We start from the raw sequence: 17162 nt of genomic DNA, 5'->3' as shown, positions 1-17162 counted from the left end.
ACAAAATACAACGTGGAGCGTACTCGTCGGTTACATATTCGTTGTGATTGCGACGTCATCGCTTCTGTTAATCGTTTCTGCTTATCTGCACACGAACAAACGAATTTCATTTGTTCAATGTGTTGTTGACGTCGTGAATCTTTTGATGAACGACAATTCAGCCATAAAGTATGGACAACTTCATCGTGCAGACATTTATATCGTTGTACCGTTAACATTCACCGGGTTAATCATGGTGAATGGAATTTTGTCTGTCTTTAAGAGCTATCTTACAATACCAATTTACCAGCGTCAAATCAAAACAGTCGACGACCTATACAAGTCCCAGGTACCGATCTTAGCCAAAGATTTGCTTTGGGTGAATGACACAATTGAAGGGCTGGAAAAGCTAAACGGACAAAGGTGGACCGAAAAAGTGCATCAGTCAAATCGGGTCCAATTTGCGATGGAAATGGGACAATTAAACAATTCTGTGGCATATGCTACGACAACCTCGCCATTGACCCTCTCTTTAAATCTGCAGAAACGGTTAAACTTAAAAGCGTTTTATTTGATAACAGATCAGACTTTGGCTGAGTACTACGCAACGTTTCCCATAAATCCCGATTTTCCATATGTCGAGCCGCTAAGCGTTATCCACCAACGCCTGATTTGTCATGGAATATTGTGGAAGTTATTAGCAGACTCAACCGAAAAGGAGGTATCAATATTGATGAAAAACAGAGACGCTAGTCTTCGAGTTACAAGTAATCATTCAGATTATAATGATTTTGGCGGCATGTTAACAATTATTTGGAGTGGATGGATTGCGGGTGGAATTTTTTTCATTTGCGAACTAGTTTGGAACAAAATTCAACCGCAAATTAATAAGTTGAAGCCGACACATTAAATATGTAGTAGACATTCTGCATCTGCACATCATAGAAATGGCTTTAGGCCTTCGCGTTAGTATTTGTTTATTTGGTGTGGTGAGTTTGTGTCATGGCGCGTGTAAATTTCTCTCTGAAGGTAATGCATATCCTCAACTCGGTGGATCACAAAAAATACGGAGCCCAAAGTTTTCTTAGCTTGTACTAATAAAACGTGGTAAAAACGGAGAGAGAGAGAAAAACGGGGATGATCTAAGATGACTGAACTTAATTAATTGTTCCTTGGAAATAATTTAACATTTCGTATTTGGGGAATGCTATTTTAAACATCATACTCCTTCGAAAAATTACAATCGCGCATCTTAGCTTGGCACCACCCTATTAAAATCTAACTGAGGCAGTGTTCAAGCAATGATATTATCAAAAAAAAAAGTTGTTTTTCTATTGGTTTTTGGGACGATTCAATGCTTCAAAATAGCGATATAATAGTTACTTGTGTATCTGTTTTGGACGATTGATTTTAGGCAATTTCGCGAGTTGTAGCCCGAACATGCGACTACATTCGTTTGAAAGTTCTTGAAATTCCCTTTAAAATGAGCTACGACACGACTACTATTTAGTAATATTACAAAAAACGTAGTTCGTAACTCGTGATGAAAGCACAATTTTTCAGGACACGTCGTAAGCTTGTCCTTATTCGGCTTTCCAATAGTTTAATATCCTCCAAATATTTTGTAAATTAGTTCATGCTTTGAAGTGCTATGATATTTAAATAAATGTGAATAAAAGCTAATACGAAGAAGAATTTGGCTACGAATATCGTGAATATCCTGACGCTGCTTGGAGCTGCTGCAAACTAAGATCCTCTTTGACTTATCTATAGATCATCTTCAAGATACGTACTTGTACACTTAGCCTCACTTTAGGTTCGTTAAATGTTTCGTTCATTCATTCATTTGAATGATTTTTTTTAACTTGGATGTTATTTCTAATCATGGATGGCATTTCAAACGGCCTTGAAGATGATGTATAAATGACTGGTACTCTACAAAATTACAGTTTCCGTGTAACTGCAATTTTGATTGAGAAATTGTTTTATAGATGGAAAAAGTGGAAAAGATTGAAGATTATACGGGATATTTGCTGGCAATTATAATCATTTGGTATAGATGAGTAGTGAGGTACACTCAAGTGGAATAACGTAAACTCAGATGCAGTGACATGCTGTGTGTGGGTTTTATATTTAAAATAAGTTTTCATGTGTTGTACATGTATTTATAAGTGAGATAATGCGTCGAAAGCGTAAACTCTCTAATATCTAAAGTATCAAAGCGATTAACCGAATTAAAACAATGCCACGTATACCGTAATCAAGCCTTCAACAGCATTTCATTAGTTCAAGAGCCATTCACAACGAACCATGAAGTACGTTATTTGCGATACTCTTGATGTTACTATTACCAACAGTACGGAGAGTGTTTCAAAAATCCGATAAAACGGTGTGAGTAAAATCTCAGCGAAAAATCAACCGTTTTTCGTGATTATTTTTTAGTTGTGTAAGGAATATGTTGGATTATAAGACATAGTATATATACAAAGAAGTTCGATACCCTACCGGGACTTGGCCAAAGTCAAAATAGTAGTGGCTTTCAAACGAGCCCCATCTTGCGACTTCCCTTTGGGCTATTCTGCTTTAAGTCTAGTTCCAGTTACGAATATGTCTGATTATTTGTGACTTAACTAAAAGTGGTACATACAGAACTCACTACCAAAAAATTTCCTCCTCATTTTACACTTCAATCGGATGTAATTGTTATTTTCCTACCGCATGCTGAAAGAATTTCTTTAACGAATGAGAGATTTCCAGCACGAGCTGTATGAAAACTTCACTCGACTTCGACAGGTTTCGCAATCCTCACACTTGCCAAAACAGCAAATTTTCAAGAAGTTGCATAATAAAGTATTGCTCAAAAATTAGTAGTCACTTGTTTCCTCGTGTACGTCCTCGGTAGAACGATGGACTCACGTCCTATATGTCACGGGTTCGACTCCCGTGTCAGACATAGTTCATAGGGTTTTTCCTAATCGTAAATGATTAGTCTCTGCTGTTAGTTACCACTAATCAGATCTATCGACCGTAGTCTCTAAGAAAACAAAAAAAAATGCTGAACACCAACACAGTTCTCATACGTCACATGCATAAGTCACAATAGTGATTTTAAAAATATAAACTACTAGCGACACCTATGTTCTAATAGATAAATCATACGATTCACAATTGTAAAATCTATCGGAAATATAGGTAATGCACAACAGGCCCATTGGCGGCTTAGGTGCTTGGAAAGCATCAGCTTTTCTGTCCATGTTATCTTATCTTATCTTATGTTTCCTCGTGAACCTGGACACAATAATATGAGAAATATAGAACTGTCCCTAAACAGTTCGCTTCTAATGGGATCGTTCGTTGGAAGAAAAACTTACATCGTTTGAGTGATAAATTATTTGCTTTCGTAATTTTCCAGACACTACTGCGGTGTTTGCCCATTTATAAGAACCAATGAAGGAGTGGTCTGATGATTATGATCATATAACCACGTATAATGCGTAAATTTGAAGAATTATGTTCTAAAATTAGTCTTGAAAGAGATGTGGCCTAACTGATTAACTTCCGAACCTTACGACAAATTGTTGTCATTTCAGAACTGAGAATGCAGATTCGGAGTTCGATGTGGTTCAGACATATTAACTAATTAATGCCATGTGTTCAAACTTTGCAAATATTTTTTGATATTGATGATGATAAAGATGACAAACAATCGACGACAGGTGTTTTGAGTATATTTAACTATAAAAAGACATTAAACTGTGATCGATTTTTGTCAGTTAATAGGCGGAAGGCCTGTAAGAAGTTCAGCAATCGTATATTTCTGTCGTTAATTAAATTCAAGGCAACCAAAGAATTTCATCTCATTCTCTTCTAGGCACAAAGTCTACAGACAGAATAAAATTTCCGTAAAATATGGTTCAGTCTAAAACACTCATTCTGTTTTGTTCATTGCTAGTGATATGTGTTTTCTCTGCACCACTTGACGATGATGAGGACGACGAGGACGATGTCGAAATGAACGATGAAGAGTTAAGTGCGAATAGTGAAAACAGTACTGTAAGTCTATCGGCTCCCAATCCAACTCCAAATAAATGGCCTATGACAGACCAAAAGCCTTATCGAGTAATTGTTCCAATTGTGATCCGCGAAAAAGACTTCAGTAAGTTTGAGACGATGTTATCATATGTGGAGGACTTTGGTTTCGGGCTTTGTAAAAGGTCTTCATTCCTCAAAATCAAATAGACCTTCGGGCATTGCCCGAATTACCAGTCCAGTCCATATGTGGTGTAAATTTGAAGACAATCCACCAAGATAAAAAAATATATTTTCAATTGGGCATCAGCCTCGAGGCATCACCTCTCGATCCACCTGCCGATCCGGGTTCTTAAATCCGAGTTCTTGAGCAGGGTGTCGCTACAGTTGGTTGATTTGTTTTATTATCTTTCAGCAAACGAAGCTCTGGAGAATTTTCGGGCTGGTTTGCAAGACATAGAAGAAAAAACTTGTGTTCGATTCGTTGATCGCTTACCTCGTCACAAAGACTTCATATTCGTACATGATAACGGAAAAGGCAAGTGCTGCTCAAGGGTAGGCAAAGGCGGTGGAAAACAATCTCTGAAGTTAACGAACAACTGCATGCTAGTACGAAAGAAATGCGTTCACGAAGTCTTACATGCCCTTGGCTTCCATCATATGGTAATCAATGCGATCAATTTTCTAATTGTGTAGATCAAAATATTCACGTAATGTTTCATCAGCATCAACGCTACGATCGAGATAATGCTATCACCATCAAATGGGAGAATATTGAGGAAACGAAGAGTCCGTTTTTTAAAAAACTTGATAACGAATGGGAAGCTTACAATACACCATACGATGTGTTGTCATGTATGCACTATCTTAAAAACGGTTTTTCGAAAAATAGACAAATGACCATAGAAACTAAGGACCCGAAATTTCAAGATGAAATTGGCAAACAATTCACATTGAGTGATGGCGATGCGCAACGAATCGTTCGAATGTATAGGTGCCCTGGACAATATTGGAATTCGTTACGCCAATAATCGAAAAAAAAAATAAGCTGCGAGTGGTTCTACGAACATTTTGTTTATTTATATTCGATTCAATAAATAGCGACGATTAAATTGATTTGCAGTAGCAATTTTTATACCGAAAATCGGTGGTCTTTCTATAGAACATCTTTCGTAAATGACTATAACCAATATAAAATTCCAAAAACCAACGCACTTCAAGCATGAATGTTACTCGAAATATAGTACTGAAACTAGACAGTGTATCGTATGTACACATGTTGGCACTGTAAAGAAATGTCTAAAAATGTGTAATCTAAAATTAAAAAAAATAGTGCTCTCCTTGACGATCAAATCATGGCCGTTAGTAAGGGCCGGGACGCAAGTCCGTTCACACTGAAAAATTTGACAAAATTTTTTTTTGACAAATTTGGCAATACACGAACCCCATAATTCGTAATCTAGACATCCATACGAGTTCAACGAGCTTTCACACGCCTCATACGGTTAAGATTTGGACGAGATATTAAATTTCAAAACTTGAAAATTTGTATGAAGAAATTGATTTTCATACATTTTGAATTTTACCAACCTTTGTTACTTTGTCACTCTGTTACAACGAAACTTTTGAATTTACCGGTGTGTTTGGCTGAAATTTTCAGGGTATGTTATATGTTAAGGACGTAATTCGAAGAAACTAATTTGAAAGAATTTTTATAAAAGCTTATAATTTCGGAGCTATGAGCGTGTTAACCGATTGAACTATAGGACCCATAACTCAGAAAATATGGCAGATAGAAAGTTCGTTTACAAGACACATTTATAGAGTTTCAGTTTTCAGTCGACACGTGGTTCATGGTTTCCCTAAAAAGACGCTTATTTAGGAGCTATGAGCGTTTTAGTCGTAAGCTATTTGAACCCATTGGCAGATGGAAAGTTCGTTTAAAAGACAAATTTATAGATATTTAGATTCTAGTCGACACGTGTTTCAGAGTTTTACTAATAATTTCAAAACTTGAAAATTTGTATGAAGAAATTGATTTTCATTTTCATACAATTTTACCAACCTTTGTTACTTTGTCACTCTGTTACAACGAAACTTTTGAATTTACCGGTGTGTTTGGCTGAAATTTTCAGGGTATGTTAAGGACGTAATTCGAAGAAACTAATTTGAAGGAATTTTCATAAAAGCTTATAATTTCGGAGCTATGAGCGTGTTAACCTATTGAACTGTAGGACCCATAACTCAGAAAATATGGCAGATAGAAAGTTCGTTTAAAAGACACATTTATAGAGTTTCAGATTTCAGTCGACACGTGGTTCATGGTTTCCCTAAAAAGTCGCTTATTTAGGAGCTATGAGCGTTTTAGTCGTAAGCTATTTGAACCATATCTCGGGAAATATGGCAGATGGAAAGTTCGTTTAAAAGACAAATTTCAGAGTTTTACTAAAAAGTCGCTGATTTGGAAGCTATGAGTATTTTAACCGTAAGCTATGTGAATGAATAATAATTTTATTCTCTACTATTCTCTATAGTCGGGTGCGAGTTGTCCAAAAAAGCCGTTTCGCTCATATTGAATGTGAAAAGCGATTTTATGGTTGATTATAGTAGATGGATAGACCAGTAACTCGAATCGCGATGTTGGCAAGCTGGGATCGGCTTGGTTTGGTCTAGGGAGCCCACGTTGCCCAACACTTCTTTTCGCTCTATGAAATTTTGATTTTTGAAAATTTATTTAAAAATATAAAATGAAATATTTTTGACATGGTTCGATGGGCGAAAATATTCCGAATGGTGTATATTTTATGTTAAAATTAAAAAACATTAATTTCCATAAAAAAAAGCATTTCTCGGATTTTCCAGATTTGCACACCTTGTATTGATGGGCGCCATCTTGAATTACAGCGCCACCTGCATACTTTTTCAATCACTTATATTTTTCTCGTATGCAGAAAGGTATACAGTGGAGGGGTGACGCACAGTGTTCCAAAAGTTACTATCACATTCATAAATCTATTTTTGACATCAGTACGTCACTTTGCGACCCCTGTATGTACCGAATTACCCTACAGTAACAGTAGACTTTCGAAAACCAAGAAAAAAATTTCTCGGTTTTTTGGGTTTTGGAGCCCATTTTCCCCTTGAGGGTTTTATAAATTTTCCTTGTTAAATATAAAAATCCTAAGGACGTTGCAATTTGCATTGAGACACCTCAAGCATACACCTTATGGTATTTTCTATGTTCCCGAACCAACCTGCTCACCAATCGCTGTAAAACAGATCTCTTATTCCACACTTTCATCAATAACCAAAAAATTTCAAAAAAGCCTCATGAAATAAAATCGTTGTCTCTAACATTTCTGCAGCAGTAAGTGAAGGCGAAGTAAGTGAACATAGAAAATACCATAAGGAATATGCTTGAGGTGTCTCAATGCAAGTTGCAACGTCCTTAGGAATTTTATATTTAACAAGGGAAAATTTACAAAACCCTCAAGGGGAAAATGGGCTCCAAAACCCAAAAAACCAAGAAAAATTTTTCTTGGTTTTTCGAAAGTCTACCGTTACTGTAGGGTAATTCAGTACATAAAGAGGTCGCAAAGTTACGTACTGATGTCAAAAATAGTTTTATGAATGTGGCAGTAACGTTTTGGAACACTGTGTGACGCAAGTCCTGTTATCCACTTACAGAAGAACTGATATCGGTGTAGGTGACGCTTACAGATTCGACACGTTAAAAGATATGCATCACAAATGGCAGCTGATGAGGAAAGTACATGAAAGTTTTATCAACAAAAATCTTACCAGAAAAATTTTAGGAAGAAAATTATAACAAAAAAAATTTGCGTCACAAGTGATGTTGTAGAGGTTGAGGAAGGCAAATTTTTATAATTGTGAAATATATTGCTTTAAAGAATGGAATTCAAACGGAAGAAAGCCGAATCATCTGCCCCTTTTTGACACAATTTTTTTTTGTTATAATTTTCTTCCTAAAATGTTTCTGGTAAGATTCTTGTTGATAAAACTTTCACGTATTTTCCTCATCAGCTGCCATTTGTGACTCATATCTTTTTGCGTGTTACAGATTCGTAAGCGTCACCTACACCGATATCAGTTCTTTTGTAAGTGGATAACAGGACTTGTGTCACACCTCCGCTGCAAGTGGTTTTGGGCGATAGTACTCTACCTGACGGATGTCAATAGGATCACTCATGCTTGCAGTGTGTTGGAAATACTCTAAATAAAGTAAGCCGAATATATATGTTCCTCAGTCCTACGGAATTTTTTAGTGTGAACAGACTTGCGTCACGGCCCTTCACTAACGTAGTGCCATGATATACCTAGGTACGTGTGAACGTCGATTTGACCAATTACATTTGTTGTTTGATGAAGATCGGTTCAATTTCTTTGTCAAGCCTTTGCATAGATGACGGGATGGCTCAGTGGTTACGTACTAGCCTTCCACCAAAATGATCCCGGTTCGATTCCCGTGACAGACAAATTCCGCATGGAATTTTTCTAGCGATTATATCGCATTGGTAACGTCCTTAGTTCACTCAAGCTTCATAATTTGGGTAGTTGCGGTGTGTTTGGTGGCTGCAACGATGTACACACTGATTGAATCGTATGACGTAACCCAAATACGATGAATTTGTGTACATATGTCTAGCCTACATTAAGGCGAGATATCAATTTCGCACCTAACTTTCCTCAGACAGTAATTACATACTTCGAGGCGTGGTTCGGAAGTCACGTAAAGCCGGTGGTCCAGACTGAACTTGTTATTGGCTGTAAAAGGCTGTTAGAACGGTCTCAAAAACCAACCAACAAACGATAAATCTATCAAATAGTTCAATTATTGTCGAATCTGCAGATCTACTACTTCATTAATTTAAACAATGCTTACATCAGCCATCCCTTATTTTTATCGCATAAAAGATTCACGTTTGTGCAGATGCCCGTTAAATTCATCGTTGAATAAAAACATAAAACTTTAATTATATTACTAGAGAAAAGCTACATACCTCGACGATTTTTTTTTAAATTTTCAGCTTTAGAAATACTAGAATCGAATTGGATTTGAAATAGAAATTTTTGATGTGCACGGGTGAGACACTAACTCACAAACTCACGAACTCCAATGAAAGTATAAACCAGCTATGGTCTGTTCATACAAACCGGAGGACATGACGATTTCATATAACGTCCTCCGCTCCATACAAAGTTTGACATTCCACCATACCTTGCGTTGACGTTCATTGACGTCTCTGTGTTATGATTAGAGTTTCTGAAAAATATATCGACATGATGTATACTAACTAACACATACACATCTAATGGAGATTGAAATACACATAGAAGAAAGACCATACACATCATGTGTTGTACCAACGGTTCAAAATTGGATGAAATTTAATTATATTAGGTGAAAAGTGGAAAAGATTCAAACGATTCAAACTCTAGCGAATTGATTACACCATCTGTTTTCAATCGACTGAAACCTAGATGTCGCACCAACTGAGTCAACTTTTGCTGCTTGTCAAAACGAATGACACATGAAGTCACGTTGCAATGCGTTGAATTTCTCGGCATCGTTTGTCAGTGCATACCGTGTATACTCCTCTGTGAAGCAAAACATCAAATTCTGTCTAACAAAAAGAAAACACAACAAAACATACACTTCGCTTGTAACGATGTCTGATGGGACCTGGGATCAAATACAGGAGATTAAAATCAAGCGGAATAGTTTACGCGAAAAGCTCGAAAAACGGAAAAAGGAACGCCAAGACATTTTATTGGGATCCACAAATTTAGCCGCTGCATCGAGTTTTATCAAGTCTGAATCGTCTGGTTCGGAGGATAAAAAGCCGGTCCTGTCGAATATAAAACATGAGATCGGTAAAACAGTGAAACTATTTCGTCGGCGCAATTTTACAACGAGAATTTCCATTTATTAGATGCAGATCCGGAGGTGGAGCGTCAACTGCTTCAAATTCTGTCCGACAATGCTTTAACACTACCGATTAGTTCCAAGCAATTGGCACAGCGGATGAATTTGCTTCGCTTTAAGCCGGTCAATCAGGACATTTTGTATTATTTCCTGCAGAAACTGGTGGCACAATCTCACATCAGCATCAACAACATCAACAGTAGCACTGAATCTGGCTACGAGGTGACATTAGTTGATCACAGCCGGGTAATTTAATGCCATTCTTTTGCCAAAGTATCCGGATCTTATCTCACGCTCTCGCAGGTTCAATCTCTATTCAATGACATAGTCGAAGAAACTGAGGCAACGGTGAAGAGTGAAGATATTTTGAAACGAAAACGTGAGTAAAAGAACCTTTTGATCGTTGCCCTTCCCTTCTGAAAATTATGATGAAATGGAATTGTCTGAATTCACAGTTGACGATGATTCCGACGAAGGAAGCGGTTCGAAATTTTCGAAAAATCTGTCGAATACAGACAAAAAGGTATCACTCACCAAAGACACGTCGAACAACAACTCGGACATTATGGTAAGTTGGTGTAAATGAACTATGTGACACAGAGCCTTCATAACTTTAAGCGTATACGTTTGACAGTCCCTTTTATCGATGCCATCGACACGAGAAAAGCACAACAAACAGGTTGGTGAAGAGATTTTGGAACTGCTTTCAAAACCAACGGCTAAGGAGCGCTCGTTAGCTGAAAAATTCAAGTCTCAAGGTGGTGCGCAGGTAATACGACCGATTCCAATCACCGAAGTCGGTAACTGATTGAAACTATGATTCAGGTCATGGAATTTTGTCCTCACGGTACTCGCATCGAATGTCTGCGGGCTCAACAAGCAACGGAGGAACTGCAATCGGTTAAAAAGGCTGACGATCAAACAGTATTAATCAAATTAGAAGAAAGCGCAGAGCCGGTCGTGGTTGATTCAATGAAATGCAACAAATTGCATTTCAAGAAGATCATCCAGTCGCACACAGACGAATCGTAAGTGTTTCCGAGGACTCTTTGCATTTCAATTTTTACCAAATCGTTCTCCTTCAGGTTGGGTGACTGTAGTTTCTTGAACACATGCTTTCACATGGACTCGTGCAAGTAAGCAACACTTTCATTGACATGTTGTATCGACACGAAGGCCAAAATAATCTTCGTCATTTCAGATACGTCCACTACGAAGTGGACACTCTATTGACTTCAGAAGGTTGCAAGGCTGACAACAACAAAAACAATCGATGCATTGCTCTGCCCAAACTGAAAACAATCGATCCGGCCGCAAAACTAGACCCACCGCAATGGATACAATGCGATTTGAGATTTTTAGACATGACGGTGTTGGGAAAGTTTGCCGTTATTATGGCTGATCCTCCGTGGGATATTCACATGGAACTACCTTACGGTAAAGCGCGATTACATAGTTGCACTGTGCGATGGGAAATCAAAAAAGAAAACATTTTCTCGTCCAAATCAGGTACAATGTCCGACGATGAAATGCGACAACTTGGTGTACCCGCTTTGCAAGACGATGGTTTGATTTTTCTATGGGTCACCGGAAGAGCCATGGAACTTGGCCGAGAATGCCTAAAATTGTGGGGTTACGAGGTAAAGATATTTGAGGTTCTAGCTGCACAGAAAAGATTAAATTCCCTCCACCACGTTCCCTCCACCAGAGATTCGACGAACTAATTTGGGTGAAAACAAACCAATTGCAACGCATCATTCGTACGGGTCGAACGGGTCACTGGTTGAATCATGGCAAAGAACACTGTTTGGTCGGTACGAAAGGCAATCCACAGAATTTGAACCGTGGCCTAGACTGTGATGTTATTGTCGCTGAAGTAAGAGCGACAAGTCATAAGCCAGACGAAATCTATGGAATCATTGAACGCTTGAGCCCCGGAACGCGAAAAATTGAATTATTTGGTCGACCGCACAACGTGCAACCGAATTGGTACTGGCCGTTGAATGATAGAAGATGAAGTCCGTCAGTTTGATTGAAATTCTGATAAATTTTCTAGGATTACGTTGGGAAACCAGTTGGATGGGATCCGGCTAGTAGATCCAGAATTGATTGCGCAGTTCCAAAAACGGTATCCTGACGGAAATTGTATGGCTCCGTCACAGGTTGCCGCCAAGCCACCAGCGTAAGAAAATGGGAAGTAGTATGGACGCTGCTGAATACCAAACTAAATTTTTTCTTAGTTTAAATCGATTTCCATGCAAAATGTCCCCTCTCAATTGTAAAATAAATCTTTTTTTTTTCAAACGGACGTGTGAAGTTGAACTGTTTTTAATTCGGCGAGTACCACAGAAGCAATGTGAGGAATTGTACGCATTGAATATTTCACTAACAGCAAGCAGATGATCGAACAAATCTGTCAATAGTTTGCGAATGATCGATCCCAAATGGTGGAATCTTAAGGAAATGCTCAGCTGGCTTTATAGACATGTGAAATCGTGAGTTATGCAGCAATTGTGGGACTCTTCAGGTCGAATTGGGTTGTAGATGATCTCTTTTATCGAAAACGGCGGCAAATGTAAGTGATACACCTTGACTTGACTGGTATTCTGAGGGATTCTTTTGAAAAACAACCTACCGAAATCGGACGCATTTTCCAGTGGACTTTTTTCAATGTGCCTAAAAAGGACTTCAACCCTAGAACCCAAAACCACTCTCAAAAAAATTCTCCGAAGCTTTTATGGCTGGTGAAAGGTGATCGAAAACCGAAAACTTGCACTTTTCTTACCAAAATTTCTCCGGGTACACGAGCCGTACAGGGTCGTGTGGGGTGTCATTAGAAAGGTAATCAAATGTACTATTGAGCCGAATAGAGACTTATTGGTTTTAAAATTAATCCGCACTGAAATATGTGCAGTTGAAGTTTTCAACAGAAAACTTGCACTTTTCTTACCAATATTTCTCTAGTTACACGAGCCGTACATGGTTGAGTGGGGTATCATTTGAAAGGTAATTTTATGTGCTTTTGGGCCAAATAGGGTCTTATGGGGGTTTGAAAGCATCTACGATGAAATATGAGAAGTTGAAATGTTTAAGTGCCCGTATTTCATCGCATATGCATCCAAACCCCATAAGACCCTATTTGGCCCAAAAGCACATAAAATTACCTTTCAAATGATACCCCACACCACCATGTACGGCTCGTGTAACTAGAGAAATATTGGTAAGAAAAGTGCAAGTTTTCTGTTGAAAACTTCAACTGCACATATTTCAGTGCGGATTAATTTTAAAACCAATAAGTCTCTATTCGGCTCAATAGTACAGGTGATTACCTTTCTAATGACACCCCACACTACCCTGTACGGCTCGTGTACCTGGAGAAATGTTGGTAAGAAAAGTGCAAATTTTCGGCTTTCACCTTTCACCAGCCATAAAAGCTTCGAAGAATTTTTTTGATAGTGGTTTTGGCTTCTAGGGTCGAAGTCCTTTCTAGGTACCTATAAAAAGTTCCACTAGAAAACACGCCCGATTTCGGTAGGCTGTTTTTCAAAAGAATCCTTCTCTCTGACTTAAGAAATGTGTTTAAACTAACGAAGTAAAATATTTTGTTACAAATCAAAATACAAACATTAGGTGGGACATCTGTACTGAATAACAGATTGGTAAAACATTGGACGAAAAATTAGAAGTTGTTTTCTTCTTGGTTGAACTTATGGTGTAAGAAGTTACATTTTCAACAATACTAATCCAATCCAATCTACGTTATTCATTCCACATTCGATTTCGCCGTTGGTAATGCATGTGGAATGAATAGCGTCGATCGGATTGTATTACGTTTCATCTTATAATTCCGAGACTGTATTGCTTTTTACTTGATATCCATGTGATCAAAAACACGTACAGTTGTACCGCACAAAGAAACCCGATAGTTTACTGGAGCAGAGGCTAAACTCGTCAAAGAAAAATAGAGAAAAATCTGTCTGTTTACAGAAACTTTCGAGCTTTTTATGTAACTTTTCGTTAAGCTTCTTTAACACCATTTAAAGCAGCCCATGCAAAGGTGTGGTCCACAGTCTAAGTAACAGATGTTGGAGACACTGTTTCGTTACGCGAATATTGCCGGTGGAATTTACGCTAACTAGCACTGCTAGGTTGACTTTTATCTTGTGCTCTTGCAGTCAATTAAGACTTCTTCCTGATGTATAACCCTCACTGAGACCTTGCAATCGCAATTATTGAATGAAACTGTAGATGGACTCAGGTTTGTTTGAAAACTTATTTTATTGACAAATATCAATGTTCCACAATTCGGTAAATCTCTGTCGCTAGATCTGTTAGTCTACAACCATGTAGTGCTTTACTAACTGCATTCACATAGGCGACTTCATTGTAACAGTTTTGTTCAAATGCTTCGAAAACTCTATTGACTTTTCGGACGACTGTATTCTCTTCAGTACCGATGGTATCCAGTTGTCCCTGTTTTATATACAAATGTTTTCCGAATTGCCACCATTTATTTCCTACTGCTGATCGCACGAGGTTCTGAATTTTTGATTTATTTTCCTCCTAATCGGACGAAAACTCATCGTTAATCCCTGAAATTTTTTTACAAATTTTACAAAAGGAAACTTACGAATCTGTCAGCTGATGATGGAACTGTGTGACATGTAGTTCGTCGACGCATTGGTGTGATCATATCAGCTAATCTCTGTTTTGCTAGAGCAGTTGTTTAGTTACAATTACCGAATTACCCACAGCAATAATCAGTTTACTTCAGCTCTGAACTCACCGTACTCGTTGCAGCCGGTGTCTTCTATTTCCGATTCTTTCCACAAGTATTTGAGTAGGTCGTATTTTTCCCTCACGCAAGCGAGTCGTCTGGGAGATATTTTACCAGCGAAAATCATTTTCAATTGTTCCAGACTTAGGTCCGTGATTGTTTTGGGTTCTGATGAGTCCATAGTTTGTGTTTGCGAAAAAGTCATTATTGTAAGATACCTTTTTCTGATTCAGACAACTTTCTGACAGACGTTTACATTCAACATAGGGTAAACATGGAAAGTGTCAACGCATTTCATGCAAAAACAGCGGCTGTGGGGTGAGCAAGTTAGAGTGCTGAGTTTCCACGCCATCTATCCAGGCCGTTACCCAAACAAGTGACAATTCTCTCTTTACCTCGCTCGTAAAGTAATAGTAGATTACATGCTTGTGCGGAAAATCGTTCTTTTGAAGAGTGTGTAGTTTGTTGGCTGAGCCGAAGGCGAAGTATACAACCAAACAACCACACGAGTCAAAACAACGATTTTCCGCACAATTATGTAGTTTATTTTACCTCTTAAATGCGGCGAAAGTGAATTTTTCTTTTGCTGGCCTCCTGCGAAATAATACATTTCGTACCTAGGACTAAAAGTCTTTTTTTAGCGTGTGAGAAGTTTCCAGACAGAGCCGAAGGCTAGGCCTGGAATCGAATACGCTAAAAAAGACGCCCTCGGATACTTTTACTCATTTGGATACGAGATATCAGATTCCTTCACTGGTAGTTGGTACAGTAATCTACTATTTCATATTTTCGGGTCCTAGGTATGAAAAATGAATTTTCGCAGTACATAGGAGGTAAAATATCAAATTACTTCCCTTGTATAGTAATCTACTATTATTGAAGATATTTGTCGATACAATTGTAAGACGATTAGAAGCTATACCGCATCAGATTTTGTACAGAGTTAGATACGATTCAGTTTCATGAATGGGCTTTGAAATTAATCGAATATTTTTATCAGTAAATAGTGACTGCAACGCACTGCTCCTAGCATGAACACTACTTTGACAAATGTCCAATTTGGAGGCATTTGTGATGAGAGCTGCCGCTTGAATGATTGTATTGTGTGTTTTAACTCACACAATGAAAGCATTGAAAATCTTTACGAAAGAAATGCAGTCCCTATTGTGACTTCATCAGCCTCCAAACAATTCTTATGTTCATGCTAGGAGCAGTGCATTGGTGACTGAAATAATCTAGAACTTGGAATTTGAAGTGAAATTATCAGAGTTGATAAGAGTTAATTGAATCAATGAAATTAAATCTGAAATAAAATTTTGGTGCCACGACTGGGACCCGAACTTAGAATCTCCACCGGGGTGTTGCTCTAACCGATTGAGCTAACCAATTGTTTGCAAAATGAGAAATCCGGGCTGAGAAATAGTCGCCGAGTTAAATTTAAGAACAGAAGTTTTACGAAATCTGCTGACTCTAAAGAGCTGGAAATGATCTGCGTGGATTTAATTTAGACTATCGCTGTGTCAGTGTCTGCATAAATAAAAGAAATAATTCTTTTTTATTGTAATAATTAGCATATCTCAATTTTATTTTTTAAGTTCTTCACAAAAGCTTTCCAAATTGCTTGAAAATATTTTTAAAAAAATTAAAAACAATCAAACAAAATTGTCTTACAAAATACATGCGAGTTGAATATAATTTGGTCATTTTAATAGGTAAAGATTTTATTTTATTTTTTAATTTTTAAACTTCATAAGTTTTGCCAGTATAAAAAATGTTTTTTTTTCTTCTTTCTTTATTTGTCAATGATTTGAGTTCTGAGAAATTTTTAAATTTTCATTTTTTTTGTATATTTTTATACTTGGTAGCTCATAATATAAATGCCTATAGGCTAGCGAAATAGCTGATATTTTCTTTGTTTCGTAGAAATTTTGTTTTGTTTTGTGTAAAAAATATTTTTTGAAAAGTAAAATTGTGGCTGTGGACTTACGTAAAAGTAATATTGTTTGTGTGATGATGAAGAGAAAAATGATATCGTTGATATGTGTGTAAAACTCGAAGCCTGTTTGAAAAATGTTTGTTGTTTTTCTCATTTTTGATTTGTTCTTAATCGAAAAAGTTGTAAATTTTTTTCTTTGTTCATTTTGAATCTAATCGTTTTTTTGTTTCTTCGTTTTTTATTTATCAAAAGCTAAAAGGAATCTATTTCTATTTCTCTCTTTCGTTTTTATTTATTTTTGTAGAAAATATAAATTTTTTTTTGATTTCTTTTCCATTTATAAAAATATTTTCAATTTTCAATATAAAAAGAGTTTTCTTTTCTTGTTTTGAGTCGTGAGAAAAAGTGTAAAAGATTTTTTCATTTCTTTGTTCTTGTGCTATTTTCTGATTTATCAAATATTATCAAAATATTAATAACTGTTTTAAGCCTAA

At 37.2% G+C, this 17162-nt stretch overlaps 3 protein-coding genes across 3 annotated transcripts; 2 read left to right on the top strand and 1 right to left on the bottom strand.

Annotated features, from left to right (window-relative positions):
* Positions 1-3768: 3768 nt before the first annotated feature.
* On the top strand, positions 3769-5122 carry LOC119074039 (zinc metalloproteinase nas-8-like). The gene is made up of 3 exons (XM_037179985.1): positions 3769-4135; positions 4424-4671; positions 4734-5122. Exons 1-3 carry the CDS (start codon positions 3889-3891, stop codon positions 5037-5039), a joined length of 801 nt encoding a protein of 266 aa, XP_037035880.1. The 5' UTR covers positions 3769-3888; the 3' UTR covers positions 5040-5122.
* A 4448-nt stretch (positions 5123-9570) lies between these two features.
* On the top strand, positions 9571-12263 carry LOC119074005 (N6-adenosine-methyltransferase MT-A70-like protein). Its single transcript, XM_037179939.1, has 11 exons — positions 9571-9903; positions 9963-10201; positions 10259-10334; positions 10411-10523; positions 10590-10724; positions 10781-10983; positions 11041-11091; positions 11157-11392; positions 11465-11595; positions 11664-11944; positions 12012-12263. The coding sequence occupies exons 1-11, from the start codon at positions 9699-9701 to the stop codon at positions 12139-12141; spliced, it is 1800 nt and encodes a 599-aa protein (XP_037035834.1). The 5' UTR covers positions 9571-9698; the 3' UTR covers positions 12142-12263.
* A 1952-nt stretch (positions 12264-14215) lies between these two features.
* On the bottom strand, positions 14216-15289 carry LOC119074049. The gene is made up of 3 exons (XM_037179997.1): positions 14742-15289; positions 14586-14668; positions 14216-14518 (listed from the first exon to the last, which is right to left on the bottom strand). Exons 1-3 carry the CDS (start codon positions 14935-14937, stop codon positions 14246-14248), a joined length of 552 nt encoding a protein of 183 aa, XP_037035892.1. The 5' UTR covers positions 14938-15289; the 3' UTR covers positions 14216-14245.
* Between the last annotated feature and the right edge of the window lie 1873 nt (positions 15290-17162).

This window comes from Bradysia coprophila, unplaced genomic scaffold (assembly GCF_014529535.1).
Source record: "Bradysia coprophila strain Holo2 unplaced genomic scaffold, BU_Bcop_v1 contig_138, whole genome shotgun sequence".
Lineage (NCBI taxonomy): Eukaryota > Metazoa > Arthropoda > Insecta > Diptera > Sciaridae > Bradysia > Bradysia coprophila.
This window is presented reverse-complemented; position numbering and strand designations above follow the sequence as displayed.